General features: G+C 46.1%; 2 protein-coding genes across 2 annotated transcripts in view; one reads left to right on the top strand and one right to left on the bottom strand.

Annotated features, from left to right (window-relative positions):
- Positions 1-5,590, bottom strand: part of DNAJA3 (DnaJ heat shock protein family (Hsp40) member A3) — a 17,790-nt gene extending 12,200 nt beyond the window's left edge. The window contains exons 1-3 of the mRNA XM_018561539.1: positions 5,406-5,590; positions 4,731-4,846; positions 1,175-1,256 (exon numbers count right to left, since the gene is read on the bottom strand). Coding sequence (XP_018417041.1) covers positions 1,175-1,256; positions 4,731-4,846; positions 5,406-5,553 — 346 coding nt within the window. The 5' untranslated portion in view covers positions 5,554-5,590. The remainder of the gene's footprint in view (positions 1-1,174; positions 1,257-4,730; positions 4,847-5,405) is intronic.
- A 2,670-nt stretch (positions 5,591-8,260) lies between these two features.
- The window catches only part of LOC108791121 (coronin-7-like), a 152,741-nt gene continuing 144,430 nt past the window's right edge, over positions 8,261-16,571 (top strand). The window contains exon 1 of the mRNA XM_018561508.1: positions 8,261-8,445. Coding sequence (XP_018417010.1) covers positions 8,386-8,445 — 60 coding nt within the window. The 5' untranslated portion in view covers positions 8,261-8,385. The remainder of the gene's footprint in view (positions 8,446-16,571) is intronic.

Raw genomic sequence — 16,571 nt, 5'->3', positions numbered from 1 at the left:
ATAAGGGATCATTTATATTCTATAAAACAAGAGGAGGACAGGCTACTGCGTACAATCACATGTAGCACCTGTCCTTCCCAGGAGTGGCCCGATTTGGCCGTGCACCCCGCATGGATCTGTACAGGCCGACACTTAGCTGTATAAATGAGGCCTTGATCTCACAATGCAGATATGCAGCTATAACACTCAAAGTACAGAGAGTGAACTGCTATATGACAGGAAGATTTCAAAGTAAAATATACTTTTTTTGTGGGTAATGGCTAGGCACAATTAAAGAAGAACTCCCGGGGGGAGGGGAGAATCATATTTGGCTAACCCCAGACAGGTCCCTAGAGCAGGGGTAGCCAAACTCCGGCCCTCCAGCTGTGGTGGAACTACAAATCCCATGATGCATCTCTCTCTGGGAGTCATGTCTGTGGCTGTGAGAATCTTGCAATGCCTCATGGGATTTGTAGTTCCCCCACAGCTTGAGGGCCGGAGTTTGGCTACCCCTGCCCTAGAGCCTCTCTCCTCTTCAGTGGTCTAAGAATATGTATCATCACATTCTATACAAGTGTATAGATGTGAGGATGCTGAGGAACATTCCATCTGTGCAGCGGAGGAGGAAACATGCTTCAGTGACCAGAGAGGCAGGGAGTCAGCTTGGCAGTTTGGGCGAGTATAAATTTTTACTGAGGGGGAAGCTCCACTGCAAGGATTAAGAAAAAAGTTCTTCTTTCACCTTTTTCCATTAAGATAGCAAATCTTCATTTAAAGGCTGTGACAACGCACGCGAAGCCGCACGGAGCAAAGGCATGCAGACCTTCGCATACAGCGTGTCTTGCAGCTTCCCTTCACGCCCGTCAGCTGGAGAGAGCTTGCATAGCCGAGCGTGCCGAGATGAAAAATTCCAATGGGCATATAAACCCGCACGTCAGGACACAAATCCCATTGAGTTCTTACCCGTGAGCCGATCGGCTGAAGTCTTTCATCTCGCTGAACTCGCCTACTTGAGCTCGCGCACACTGCATGTGAATGTCCGCGCCTCGCAGCTTTGTTTTGCGGCTCGTGGCTTCACATGCAGTGTCTCGCGGGTTTAAGTTCAGAACGAGTTCAACAGACTCATTTTGATTGGCTGACGTGGGATACACTTTCTTCCTCTTAATGAATAAGCTTTTTTTATGTAAATGAGATTCATATGCTTCAGCCAACTTAGAGAACTTTTCCTTGGCCTGAGGGTCTTCTTTATTGGTGTCAGGATGGTATTTTTTGGCCAGCTTAAAAAGAAATGAAGTGAGAAAAATAAAAATCAGAACTATTATTATCAGCATCATAATATAAAATCACATTTCAAGGACGATAGCGGGGAAAAAAACGAAATCACATTTTCCTTACAACCATCTCAATAGTCCTCAGCCTATAGATGGGATTTCACAGAATTATTAGCCCTTGCTGATATAATTAGCTAGCTTTCACGGTGCTTGAGGTCAAATGACAGGCATCCCACAGAGAAATCCTTAATTTGCCGCAACGTGAGCTTCATCTTTGGGGAGATACTTGCAAAAAGTTGGGGTGTGATGTAGGGCTGCAACCAACTAATCGATAATGAGAATAGTTGCCAACTATTCTCATTATCGATTAGTTGGTTAGATACCTTAGCTCCATTTTGGGAGGAGGGCACAGCAGGCAGGTGCAATAGCCAGCCTGCTATTGCAATTTGAAATGACCAATATCAGGCTGGCTATTGCACCCGCCCATTACCTGCTGTATTTACATACAGCTGCTGTCTGCGGAATCTTGCTACTGACAGCTGTCATCCCGGGCTGAAGCTATTCAAGCGCCTTGATACAATTATTAAAGGTGGGGGAAAAAAATCATTTTTGGTTTCAGCCTGACAAATTTTGCTGCGGGAGGTGCGTTGTAGTGCCATTCATTTCAATGGCACCCCAAATGCGCCTCCCACAGTGTGATCGCCCGCACTGGGACGCACGGTACAACAATGCCGTTTCAGTGCAGTGCGATTGCAAATTATTGTGCCTGCGGTTTTATTCTGACGTAAACTTTATGTTTTTAACACTTCATTTGTGTATTTTATTTCAAATTAAGAAAGGTATTTAATTTGTTTTATCTGATTAATCGAAAAAAATAATTGGCCAACTAATCGATTATGAAAATGATCATTAGTTGCAGCCGTAGTGTGATGCTTCTTAATAGAACACTGGGGATGATCATTAGACTTTAGCAAAGGCAGTATCTCCTACTAGCTCTCAATTCCCGCAAGTGTACTACAATGATTGATTTTATGATCAGCAAGGCAGAACTAGGCAAGTCAGAACTAGGCAAGGCAGAACTAGGCAAGGCAGAACTAGGCAAGGCAGAACTAGGCAAGGCAGAACTAGGCAAGGCAGAACTAGGCAAATATTTACAATAAAATGCCCTAAAAATCGATTAAAAATGTAAATGTCTCTTGAAGTATATAATCTTTATCTCCAAAAATAAATGTAAAAAATAACTGTAATAAATGACCGTTTCTGAACTAAACCCAAGAACAAGAATGCAATACATTGCAGCTCAGCAGTACTTGGATGTGGTGGTGGTGGCGGCATTAGTTTCCATTTTCACACCAATATTTTCAGCAAGTACAGGAAATACCTGCCGATCTTGCCAGAATAGAATGGTCCTAGAAACTTCTTATGAGCTTAAAAGAAAGCTCAAACACCCATGTGTAAACTACTAGTCCCATAAATCCACCATGTAATGGAGATGAACAAAGGGAAACATATTTGTAGTCCAGTCTGGCTGTCCCCATAGCTACAATGGAGAAATGAGGGTAAGCAACGAAGGGACAGGAAGTGTGGAGTTCATGAGATTACCAGGTACAAATGATGGGGAAAAAAAGCCTTAGGAAATGCAGCCACCACATCTAAGGACCAGTAAGATGCAACGTATTACATTTTTGTTTTTGGGCTTAGATACACTTTGAAGCAGGAATAGGCAACTCCGGCCCTCCAGCTGTTGGAGAACTACAATTCCCATGAGGTATTGCAAGAGTGACAGTTACAGGCATGACCCACAGAGGCAGGGGCATTGGTAGGTAAAGCACAGCTGGAGGGCTGGAGTTGCCCACCCCTGGTTTAAAAGAGAACTATGGGGTCAGGGCTTTTCCCAATAGTTCTTTAAGGGTAATAGGAGGACACCTGTCACCCAAAGCTCAGTATACCGCGAGCTACATACACGCGGTTAATTGAGAGGCCACAGCCGGGACGGATCCCGACAATACTGTCTGGATCCACCCAGCTGCGTGAGTGACAGCTGGCTCTGCCTATCTAGAGGCAGAGCCAGCTGTACCCGCCCCTTCCGCCAGTCAGCGCTGGAGGATCAGAGCGGGGAGGGGGGAATCCCTGCAGGGAGCAGTGAGTGACAGTCACGGCTCTCTGCAGGGACATGATTGATAAGTGAGCGAGCGACGGTATGTGTTCTCTCACTTCCTGGTCTATTGAGCTGACGTGTGACAATTGTCACAGGTCGGCTAGAACTATGAGGTGAGTGATTTTCACTCACCTCATAGTTCTCCTTTAAAGTGAACTTCTAATTGGCCCGTATAAGACAAATCAATTGGTTCACTTAACTGCTTCCCTCGCTATGTACATTCACTTCCTTTACCTTAAATCCACTGCTGCTTCATTCATTTGTGATAAGGGGGAAACATTTCGTGTTCTTACAACATTTAAAATGAAAACCAAATGGCAGCCAAATTATTATTAATTCTAACCAAAACACAATTAGATTTAGACAAGGATGTAGATTGTGTGCAGAAGGCCTTGGTTCAAAACGCATAATTAAGTGGACTGCGCGTTTCACAATAGTGAAATAGAGCCGACCTGCAGAAACCAATGTCAAGCCTCCCAAACATCAAATGGACTCTGGCCACAACGTACTATGACCAAGAGACGGCCAGGTCACGTGAGGAGAGCAGTGAGGCTTCACGCGATTTCTGGGAGTTTGTATCATCTTTTTTGGATGCGTGCCTGTCAACTTAGAAAAAACAAAAAACCTTATAAGCTATTATTGAATATTTTATATTTGTAATCATTTTTATTTACAATGTATTTCTTATTTTATATTTAAATCACATTACAATTGGATATGGCCAGGAAATATATATCTATATAGATATATATGTGTGTGTGTTACTTTTTTTTTTATCTTTACAAAGTAATATTTATTTGTATTTATTCTATATTTGAATATTTACTTATCTTTTTTAATTATTAATAAGCTATTTTTGTGCTGCTTTTCATGGAAGGGTCTATATACAAACCGGATCATGCCAAATGCTTTTGGAAGTCATACACATAGGTTGGTGTAAAGGACAATGCACTTAATCAGCACAGGACCTGCTCATTGTTTACATCCTACACCTGCAATCTTCCTCCCCGCTGCCTGCACCCGGCCTTCATAGGCTTCTAAGCGGTCATCTTCAGAGGCTGGAGCTGCTCACTCCCATAGAAGTCTGAGAACTCACTGCATGCCTGCCGCTGGTGGTGAGGAAGTCTGTGGCTGCTGGATGTCTACAATGCGGCAGGCCACGGGCTGTGAAGTTCAGGTAAGTAAGCACTTGTGGGGAGTGGTTAAATAGTCCAGTAGGGCCGGGCAGGGTGGACTGGGTAGTCCAGTAGGGCACGGTGGACTGGGTAGTCCAGCCGGGCACGGTGGACTGGTGCCCGGAGTTGAGCTATAGTAAACATTACCTGGTAGTAGGCCTTCTTTATTTCTTTCTGGCTGGCATTCCTCGGCACCCCCAGGACCTGGTAATAATCGGCTTTGTTGCAGGCGGATGAACTTGTGTGAAATGGTGAGACGTGTCCTGTGTAGACTGGAGGAGACACAAGAACAACAATACAATGACATCACAATTGTTGTATCAGTAGCGCACCACCACCACATAGCATGTAATGACAAGGACCATCATACACACATATGCAATTCATACATCACATGATAAAAACATGGTGAAGCAACATAAAATTATACAATCCAGCGGAGGGCAACCTGCCCGCTATAGACGTGATCAGAGGGCAACCTGCCCGCTATAGACATGATCAGAGGGCAACCTGCCTGCTATAGACGTGATCAGAATATGGTCTATAGTACATTACATGAAGTCTACTTCATCATATCAGAACCCACAGGTGACTAACATGGGGCTGTCATCAAACTCCCACCATGTCTATGCTGTTGGCTTAGGTGTTACATTTGACTTGTAGTTATATTCATGCAGAACTACAAATCCCAGCATGTCGTGCCAACATGTGACTAACAGGCATGATGGGAGTCGTAGTTCCACACAGAGGGCTGTCAACTCCCTGTAACCTTGAGCATGCCGCACTGATGGGAGCCGAGGCCGGGCCCTGCCTCTCACTCACCTCCCGCGAGGATCCGGGCCCCCAACGCTCGCAGAGCCAGCAGCTGGGCCCCCTCGCCCCGGGGCCATCGGCGTACACCCGGCAGCAGCTGCCCCCTCGCCCCGGACACTGCAACTGCGAACCAGCGCGAGGAGCAGCGAGCCGCCATCTTGCCGGCAACAACGAGCAGTGCGCATGCGCGACAGACACACACGGGGAGGAATGTCACATTGGTTAGCAGCTGGCTCCAGCCGCTAGGGGATCCGGAAGTGACGTCCGTGAAGGAGGCAGGAAATAGGCGGAGGCGGAGCGAATTGAGGGAAAGACAAATTTCACTCACTGTGTTGTGCAAATGGATAAGATGGATATGTGTGTGCTGGGTGAGGAGGGTCAATGTCAGCAACATAAGGTGACCTGGATTGGGGGTGTTGCATTGTTAGCGTTACAGTGCACTGTCAATGTTACAGGGGGTGCTGGGTGACATGAGTGGGGTGCAGTGTCAGTACTGTTGGATGTCATGGGGGTGCTGGGTGACAGGAGTTGGGTGGGGTGCAGTGTCAGTACTATGGGATGATATGGGGGTGCTGGGTGACAGGAGTTGGGTGGGGTGCAGTGTCAGTACTATGGGGGTGCTGGGTGACAGGAGTTGGGTGGGGTGCAGTGTCAGTACTATGGGGCTGCTGGGTGACAGGAGTTGGGTGGGGTGCAGTGTCAGTACTATGATGAGATTTTCACTTTTGATGATCCTGGGACACGGCGCCATATCCGCTTTACCACTTCGATCACCACAACCAGTAACGGGAGAGGTCAATACGCTGTATGGAGTGCAGGTGACCCATCACAAACATGGAATGACGACCTGACACTGAAGAGGAGGGGGGAGCCGGGAGACACTGTGCAGTTGCTTCACTGGGTACACGTGTGGATACCGGAAGATGGGGATCCCTGAACAGTACTGGAATTTTAATAAATTCACATTATGAAAACCAACACATTTCAGAGCTGTTTATTTATTTATTACAGGTATTTATATAGTGCCAACAATTTACGCAGTGCTTTACATAGTGCACATTCACATCAGTCCCCTCCCTCAAGGAGCCCCCTGCCACCAGCCCTGTAATGCAAATTATTTTTTTTGCAATAAAGAATTGCAAATTTTTTTTTAAAAAGGCACCCTGGTACCGTAAATTTCGTAAAAAAAGTGTTCCCTATGTATGAAACATTTATTCTTATCCATATTTTTGGTAAAATATAAATTATTCCTTGCACTCTGACGTTCGCGGTGATATGTAACATGTGCGGCACAATAGGTGCAATCGTTGTTTTTGCACGTAGGCGCACATGACGCATCTTTGCGCGTGTATGTGGGGGGGGACTTTAAAAAAAAATGCTTTTTTTTTGTTTATTACTTTTTTTTTTTTTAAATACGCAGAGATACGCTGCCCGGACGCATCTCTGTTCCATTCTGTTTTTGCGCATATATACGCTGCGCAAATATACGGCTCCATACGCGGCTGTGTGTATGGAGCCATTTATTTGCATATGGTACAATACGTACGTATGAGCGTATATGAGCGGCAGTGTGAATGAGGCCTAAACCTCATATATAACCTCACCATATAATGTTATTGAAAATGAAAATCTTCCATGACATACTTTTCTGAATGCAGAATATAGCAGAGAGAGAGCTCAAACACTAGACGCAGCAGCCCATTCACTTCTATAGGGGAAAGTCCGACCTGGGGCAGCCCATTCACTTCTATAGGGCAAAGTCTGACCTGGGGCAGCCCATTCACTTCTATAGGGGAAAGTGACCTGGGGCAGCCCATTCACTTCTATAGGGGAACGTCTGACTCGGCAGCACCCTATTCAATTCTGCAGAGGGAAAGTCTGACGCAGCAGCCCATTCACTTATATAGGGGAAAGTCTGACCAGGGGCAGCCCAGCCCATACCTAAAATAAAAACTTCATAGACACTAAACACCTTGGTCCATGACAGGTTACTCATCGTGGAGGATTTCCCTGCTGTGTAACCTGAATGCAGAAAAAGCTGCCAGCTTCAGACATGAAGCTGACAGCTCTTTCCTCCATAATTCTACGTGAGGCTCTGCCTCCCCTGCCTGCATGTCCCTGCACAGCAGATATAGTGCAAAGTCATCAGTATGTAACACAGCGCCCCATACATTGCTGGTCAATGGGAGGAAACATACTGTGTGGTCAGTGTCCAAATAATTTACATCTATAGGGGGACGTATGACCAGCAGCAGCCCATTCACCTTTATAAGGGAAAGTCTGACATGAGGCAGCCCATTCACTCCAATAGGGGAAAGTCTGGCTTGGGGCAGCCCATTCACTTCAATAGGGGAAAGTCTGGCTTGGGGCAGCCCATTCACTTCTATAGGGGAAAGTCTGGCTTGGGGCAGCCCATTCACTTCTATAGGTGAATGTCTGACGCAGCAGGCCATTCACTTCTATATGGGAAAGTCTGACCTGGGGCAGCCCATTCACTTCTATAGGGGAAAGTCTGGCCTGAGGCAGCCCATTCACTTCTATAGGTGAAAGTCTGACGCAGCAACCCATTCACTTCTATAGGGGAACGTCTGACCAGGGGCAGCCCATTCACTTCTATAGAGGAACGTCTGACTCGGCAGCACCCTATTCAATTCTACAGGGGGAAAGTCTGATCTGTCTGACTTACAAAACCCACGTGAGAAGCATGAACCGCATGCTCAACCCGTCTCCATAGCAGCAACAACACTGACAGGCATGCCTAGACGATGACAGATAGAGAGACTGGCAGGAGCCGAGAGGAGCAATCGATCGCCGCTGTCATCGATGGACACAGTCTCTCGGGCTGGGAGGGACTCAGGGGAGAGCAGAGAGAGGAAGAGACAGGCAGCATACAGGAGCCAGAACGGAGTAGCAGCCTGAATCAGGGACACACACATTCAGGAATAGGCTGTGACAGTCACCGGGAGGCGAGCAGCCTGTCTGCAACAACATGAACCGCTTCAAGCCATCTAAATACAAGAACTGCATCCCGAAGATCCCCAAAAAGGAGGTGAGGAGGGAGAGGAAAGGGTTAACACCGCTGTGCAGGTAAAAAGGGGGCACTCCGATGAGTGACAGCAGCATGGGCTCTGTGCACCTTAAAGGGTTAATCCATTAGGAATCAGGGATGGTATTTATTCAGGAGGGAGGGGGATTTGCTTTGCCGGAGCTCTGTGCTAACTTGCACTGACATGTGTCATGAATGCAGCTTGGCATAGACAGGATGGGGTTAAAGTAGTGCATTGGGGGGGGGGTACCCATGGGTGACTGTCTCCATATGCCCATATAAGGAGAGCACACCTCTGTGCCCGCTGTGTGTGCAGGATCTGAATGGAGGTGTGATGTCCGCCCTAAGTCCCAGCTCCTAACCTTTGCACTGTAATAAAGATGTGCAGGGGCGGTAACCCATAGCAACCGGCCGGGTTTCACTTTACAGGTAGGAGAGCACATCTGGTTGCTATGGGTTACTGAACTTTGCACAAGAGGGTTCCTGCTCCTATTCTGCCAGGATATCTGTATTATATTATGCCTGTGCACTGGAGCCCTTATGCTGTTTGCTCCTCCTTACCAAATATAATGAGTACCTGAGCTGACAAGTAGGGATTATTCACACCATGTGCATTGGACTGCTCTGGCCAACTTTACCCAACGTAGTCCCTCCCAATGCATAGACAAAAGCAGTGTGCCAAGAGTTCAGTTCCCAACATTAGTGATGGCTCTTATGTGTGTTTATACCAGGGGTAGGCAACCTTGGCACTCCAGCTGTGGTGGAACTACAAGTCCCATGAAGCATTGCAAGACACTGACAGCCACAGGCATGACTCCCGAAGACAAAGGCATGATGGGATTTGTTGTCTCACCATGGCATGTATCTATCTATATGACTATCGCATGCTTTATACCACGTGATAGTCAGCTTCCTAAGGAGAAAGTTTCATTAATCTATAGGTGGCAGTGTATGCTGAGGGTTGTAGTTCCACAGGAGCTACTGTATACAGGTTTCTCTAATGTGTCAGTGACCCATATAAAGGTGAGCATCGTATAGCCGGTATCTGCCGCGTGTGACGAGGAAGTAACCTTTGATTTTATCTGATCTTAGATCTTATATAACCAGGTAATGCACAAGTAAAATATCTATGTTGCCCGTAGCAACCAGATTCTACTGATGCATTTGAAGAAAAAAATCGGCACACACGCCAGTACAAAGTTTTCTTCCAAAGAACTTGCTACTTCCAGCATTGGCCGCCCACGGCTAACGCATTTCACTGGTATGATCTTTGTCATAGAGCTCAGCCCATATGGGTAAAAGGCGTTAGAGGTGGGCGGTCACATGGCGGCGGGTCCCATCATTCTGGAAGTTCTAGGGATTAAAATTTTGTATAGGTGAATAGCGGTGTGTGGCTTTTTTTCTTCTTCTTCATATCCTGTAGTGGTGGAGCGTGGATGGCTTTGAGAAAGCATACGCATACCCCGGTGTCGTTTTTCATCTCAGCGCCCAGCTCTGGCTCCGTCTCTGGTCGGCGTCTCATCCAGCTCACTGGCATCACTGGTTGCCAGGAGCTGGGCAGGACAACAGGCAGAGCCTCACAGGTTGCTAAGTGCTGGCAGGGAGGTGTATATGGCCCTTACACATCTCCTTAGCAACCTGGGACGCTCTGGCCAGAAAGGGGGCGGCAGGCGCACTGCAAATATTGTGCAGCAGAGAAGCCATGCCGCTCTTCCTGCCGTGACCCCCACCTGACCCAAGGAGATGCCGCCTGAGGCAACAGCTTCAGGCTGCCTCATTATAGGGACGAGTCTCTGGCCCTTGACTCTCAGTATGACAAGAGTTTCACCGGACAGGAAGTAAGAGGGGAAAAAAAAGACAAGAATAAAAATGCTTTATTCCAGGTTGCAGATTTCCCTTCACTTCCTGTCAGGTAAAAGCGTTGTCACTGGTGGCAGCCAGTGAGGAAAATATTTCTGGAAGGCCTCATGCACACAGGAAGAAAAACGCCACTTTCAGAGGCCAGTCAAAGATGATGTGGTATGGATCGTCTCGGCCAATCACTTTTGACGGTTTGGCGCCCTCAGCGCTCGCCCTTTCACAGGCACAATTTTCTTTGTTTGTAGGAAGATCTTGAGCTGCAAATCTCTTTCAGCAGCCGCGGACCGTGCACCGTACCTAAAATCTGTGGGCAGCTTTTAGAAAATGCAGATTTCCTTCTCATTGGAGCAGCACTGATTTCTCTGCCGCTGTGATAAATTTAGCCTCAGCGGTCCTGCGCATTTCCAAAGCTTTTTTGCACGCTGAGCTGAATGGCAGAAAGTCTATTGTGCTATTTCCGACATAGCCGAGGGTTATTAAACCCTGAAATGAGAACTATTTATAGTGTGTGCGCATACCTGTGTATCTAAAGCAGCATTTACACAGGGCTGGAACTTGTACACTTAGTTCTCACGTCAGAACAAATGCCCCAATACTAAGATTATGGGGTCTGTTTATAAACGATTTGTAGAGCCGTTCTCTTTGCAAATATGTGTGAATGCTCACCCTGTGCGGATATTTACCAGAGCAAACATTCTTTACAAGTTGATTTCATTTTTGAATGTTTGTATGTAATACTTCATTATGGCCACCAGATGGAGCTAAAGGCACATAGGAAATAAGTATTTATTTTCTATACTTCCCAGCGCCATCTAGTGGCCATAATGTGATATTACATGAAAAAAAACATTTGAAAATACATTTCCTTGTAAAGAAACAACTAAAGAATGTTCATGTTGGCATATATTTGTACAGAACAACGGTCACGTGTATGCGTAGAGCGAGCGGCCATATAAATAGACCCCTATGTCCTTTACACAGAACATTTACTTGCCTAACCAGGCCTACAACATGCTGACATTGTGTAAGGAATCATCCGTATGTTCTAACTCTATTTCTACTGACAACGGGGAAAGATTTACTCGTATTAGAAAAAGTTGCCTCTTTTCCCGGCAGCCTATAGGCACAGGCCTACTATTCCTTGTGCTAAATCCGGCCCTAATAAAAATCTAGCTCAGGAAAGGAGAAGGCACATTGTGCAAGAAGCACATTGATTGCAATGTATGTGTAGCCGTCATTACACTATAGGCCAGGAGTGGGCAAACTACGGCCCCCAGCTGTGCTCTATTATTATTTTTATACAGGATTTTTATAGCGCCAATAGTTTGCACAGCGCTTTACAATATAAGGAAGACATTACAGTCACAATACAATTTAAGACAAGATGGTAAGGACGGCCCTGCCCCTGAGGGCTTGCAATCTAAAAGTGCTCTAACTACAAATCCCATGATGCATATGTCTCTGGGAGTCATGCCTGGGGCTGTGAGAATCTTGCAATGCCTCATGGGATTTGTAGTTCCACAAGAGCTGGAGGACAGGAGTTTGTCCACCCCTGCTATAGGCTTTACATATTAACGTAGCTCAGAAGCTTTTGCACTGTGATGGTGGGATCCCTCAGTGTTACAGTGTCAGTGAGTTTATAATACAAGTTACAGAGCAACAGCAGTCTGTATACTATAGCTGAGTGCATTGAACTGGTTGCTATGGGTTACAGAACCCTGCAGCTCTTTGGAGTGTCAGTATTTAGCTGCGCCTCCGCAGCTGTCACTGAGGCCTCCCACTCACTTCCCACTTATGTTTTTCATTTCTTCAGTCAGGGAGGATGTGAAGTCTTCCAGCCTGGAGATGGTGGCACGCGTCGACCGTTCTATAGCCATCCCTATATATAATATACAAGGGGATCTGTGTCTGAGTATTGCAGAGCTGACGATTTCCGCTGTCTTGTTTGTTTGAAGCTGTCATAAGACTTTCATTTCCTCCCGTACTTCCTGTGCCTCTTGCAACCTTCAGCTGTATCCCCTGGCAGGGTTATCCTTCCTACTAAAACAAGGCCAAGGTTTATAGAAAGAGCTACATGCATGTGAAGTATCAATACGAGTTACAGCTGGTAACCCATTGCTTTTCATCTAAAGAGGAACTACAGATCCCAGCAAGTTCTGCCATTTGCAGCTAGCTGTGAAACCTGTGACATGCTGTGCAGGAATAAGGTGGCAGCCACTGCGGAGCTCTTCTTCTGACAATGCTCAGTGCCTGGCTGTCCTGCTGTTTAATAGCCATGGTTAAAGCTGAACTCTGACTTTCCCTTCAGTCTTGCACATGTGTACCGGCTCCTCTGCTGGAATGAAATAGCTTCCTCTGATTTTACTGCACTCTGTGAGCTTCTCACAATGTGCATCAGAAGCTGCAGTAAGTCAGACAGAGCCCGCCTCATCTTCTGGATGGAGGACATCTAGCATCATCTTGCAGTATCCAAGCATGCACACTAGAGGGAGCTGCAGGATACAATCACTGCGCATGCACAGCAGAGGGAGCTGCTGGAAACAACGGCACATGTGCAGAAGAGGGAACTGCTTTACACAATAAATGAGCATGCACAGTAGACGGATCTGCTGGACACAGTAACCATGCATTCGCAGTAGAGGGAGCTGTTGGAAACAATAACTGCCCATATGCACTAGTGGGAGCTACTGGACACAATAACTGCGCATGTGCACTAGAATATGCTGCCATATACAATAACTGCACATGCGCAGTAGAGGGAGCTGCTGGATGCAATAACTACGCATGCACACTAGAGGAAGTTGCTGAACACAATAGCTGCACATGTGCAGTAGAGGGAGCTGCTGGACACAATAACCGTGCATGGGCACTAGAGGAAGCTGCTGCTGGAAACAATAACGGCACATGTGCAGAAGTGGGAACTGCTTTACACAATAACGGTGCATGTGCACTAGAGGGAGCTGCAGGATATGCAGCTCCCTCTAGTGCACATATGATAGTGCAGGATATGATAATGGTGCATGCACACTAGAGGGAGCTGCAGGATACAATAAATGCACATGCACTGTAGAGGCAGCTGTTGGACACAATAACTGCCCATGTGCACTAGAGGGAGCTGCTGGATACAATAACTGCATGCGCAGTAGCGGGAGTTCATGGACACAGTAACCGTGCATGCGCAGTAGAGGGAGCACAATATCCGTGCATGCGCAGTAGAGGGAGCTGCTGGATACAATAACCACGCATGCGCAGATGAGGGAACTGCTGGATACAATAACCACGCATGCGCAGATGAGGGAACTGCTGGACATAATAATTGTGTATGCGCAGTAGAGGGATCCTGCATACACCTTGTTGACCCCGGACACAAAACTGCACATGCGCAGTAGAGGGAGTATTAGAAAGATTCATATAGTTGGGATACCTTGTAAAAGAATGCTTTTGATTTTTGGAGAGACACTTTAACTGATTTGAACTGAGACATCTGGAAAGAAGCTGCCTGTTATTTTCCACAACAAGCTCCCTCCCTGGTGATGTCATCCTAAAGAGAAAGCCACAGAGGAAACCTAAAAAGGACAAATATAATTCATAATGTTAGAAAAACAGCATTTTGTGCTGAAACAGCTTTTTTTTTTTAAACCCACATTCTCTGTTTTTGTTCACACGGGTGCATAAGGCATCCATGTGTACGTAAACAACGCCACAGGTGTTAGGTATCACAGCAAACATCAGAGCGAGAGCAATCCTTCTGGGACCATAATTTGCTATTAAAGTCACACATTTTTTCATCCCCCCATATGCTGCTTTAAGGACTTCCCTTAAATGATGCCTCTTTATCTGATCATCTTCTTCCTTCCACTCGTATTGAGAAGTCCCCCCAGTGCTGGTGGCGGTCTCATATCCAGCACAGACTCCTCGTGTCCTGCTGTGTCTGTCCAACGTGCACGCTCCCGGCTGCGTGCATTCACCTCCACTGTGTCTCCTCTCCACGCCAAAGATCTCTACTGTGCATGCGCCCGCCCCATCCCCATCATAATGCTCGGCCGCTCGAGAAGCTCCAGATCTTCAGACGTGAGCGAGCGGCGGAGACGCAGGTAAGTTTGAACCTTTTTGGTAACTTTTTTATTTTTTAAAATGTTTTTGCATATATCCACAGCTTGCTAACTGTGGATATATGCAAAAACAAACAAACAACCGAGTGTTTAATTCTACTTTAACTCCACTGATGAGCAATAAAGGATTTTGAAGCATCGCATATGGACAGTTATGAGTAAAATTAATTTTAGTGTCTATTTTTCCTAAAAATATTGATTTAATAAACATTTGCGCAAATACCGTGCGACATTAAAAATTCACCTATCACTTTTTTTATGTTACAGGGCCTCTGCTTTCAAAAAATATATAATTGTTTGGGGGTTGAAATTCATTTTCTATCAAAAAAATAGGATTTTAACGTGTATCAAGGCAACTGGACTTGCTGTATTTTTCTTGAAGACGTTTCACTGGACATCCAACCAGCTTTCTCAATTCAGAGACAGATATACCATGACCTGGATGAATGAGAACCTTCACAGACATAGATTTTAACATGAGTAAAAAAAAAAAAAAGGTACTAAGGTGGTTAAAAGACCAAAAGGGAGCAAATAAGAGAAGTTCATTATTGGGCCTCATTCACACTGCCGCACGTATTGTACCATATGCAACAAATGCAAATAAATGGCTCCATACACACATTGCCGCGTATGGAGCCGTATATTTGCGTAGCGTATATATGCGCAGAAACAGAATGGAACAGAGATGCGTCCGGGCAGCGTATTTCTGCGTATATATGCGCTTACATGCGTACAGCACATTACAAATTCCATTACGAGTGATGCATTCTGGGATTGCATATAGTGCACGCATAGACGCGTGTATGCGCAATATACAATTTTGCTTGCATTGTGTATGAATGAGGCCTTAGGGTTTATATAGACTTTAAAAGTATCGTTCTTTATTCTTCAGAGAAAAGGGAATGATCTGTCCAGGGGCGTCCCACGGCTGGGTGTCACTCCGCTGTGACGTCGTCACGTATGCGCAACCATCTAATTGATACCTGCCGGCGGCCGTCTTGGTAATGGACGCCGGCCGAGAGAGGAGGGGACGTTCACCCGGCAGAATGAGGTATGCCGCCGGGTCCCCTCCTCTCTCCATGACCGAGTTCCCGACTTCTTAGAGGGGGTGACACCAAAATGACTGTTAGTCATTTTGGCATCACTCCTCCAATGGTGAGACCCGGTTGCGGGTCGCACCCCCCGCACACCCCCCTTGTGACGCCACTGGATCTGTCATTTGTCGCAGAGATTTCCATTGTGATGGGAAATGTTTGCACAAGGAACGGTAAAGGTTTTCGTGCTCATTGTTGCTCTGGTTTTCACCCCTTTATTGCCCAATGGTCACCAGCAGAGCCACGGCTGTTCACATGCTTGATGTAGGGATGCCTTGTCACACTCCTTACCTGATGTCCCAATTATTGGGGGGGGAGTGGGGGGTGCTTGTAGTGACAGCAAATGGCGCCACCAATAGCAATAATTGTTTAAGAAATGTCACAAGCACACCAAAGTCCTTTAAGGATCATCGAGTGTTCATTTATTCAGAAACAAGTGCTTTCGGGGCCATACAGAGTCCCTTCATCAGGCTTTGCATTGACCATGGCTATCCTTAAAGGACTTTGGTGTGCTGGTGACATATTTGTTGCCTGATCTAATTTCCAGTACATGAATAATTATGGTTTGAGCCGCTGTTAGCCTTGCCTCTGTGTCACGGGTTATCCTCAATCCGTCAGCACATTCTGAATCCACATACGGAATATACGGGTCTGTTTACTCATGCATGAATGTATGGAATCTAGGAAGGGATGGCTGCAGCTGGTGTGGGTGACTTTACAGTCTGGATGCACAGCTGGGTTGCAGATTATATGATGTTCTAGCTGCGGCGATGATCACACAGAATCCAGGACAAAAAATGATTACAAGGATGTCTCCGTTTTCTGATACATTGATGCGGAACTGACCCAATAAAAATAGATCTGCTTTAGAACATTATCCTTAAAAGATAACTGTACTTCTGAACAGTAACTCTTCAATATATCCAAGAATGCCAAGGAACTTTGGAAATAGAACTTCTGATTTATCTTTCCATTTACTCACATGCATTGTAAATATTGATGGGTTTATATTTGGCTTGTCTGCCTCTGCACTGTAAGATAATGACTGAGAACAAGGAAGGCA

This window comes from Nanorana parkeri, unplaced genomic scaffold (genome assembly GCF_000935625.1).
Source record: "Nanorana parkeri isolate BGI_ZX_2015 unplaced genomic scaffold, ASM93562v1 scaffold19, whole genome shotgun sequence".
In the NCBI taxonomy this organism is placed as follows: domain Eukaryota; kingdom Metazoa; phylum Chordata; class Amphibia; order Anura; family Dicroglossidae; genus Nanorana; species Nanorana parkeri.
Note: the sequence above shows the minus strand (reverse complement) of the source record. Positions and strands in the feature narration are given on the sequence as shown.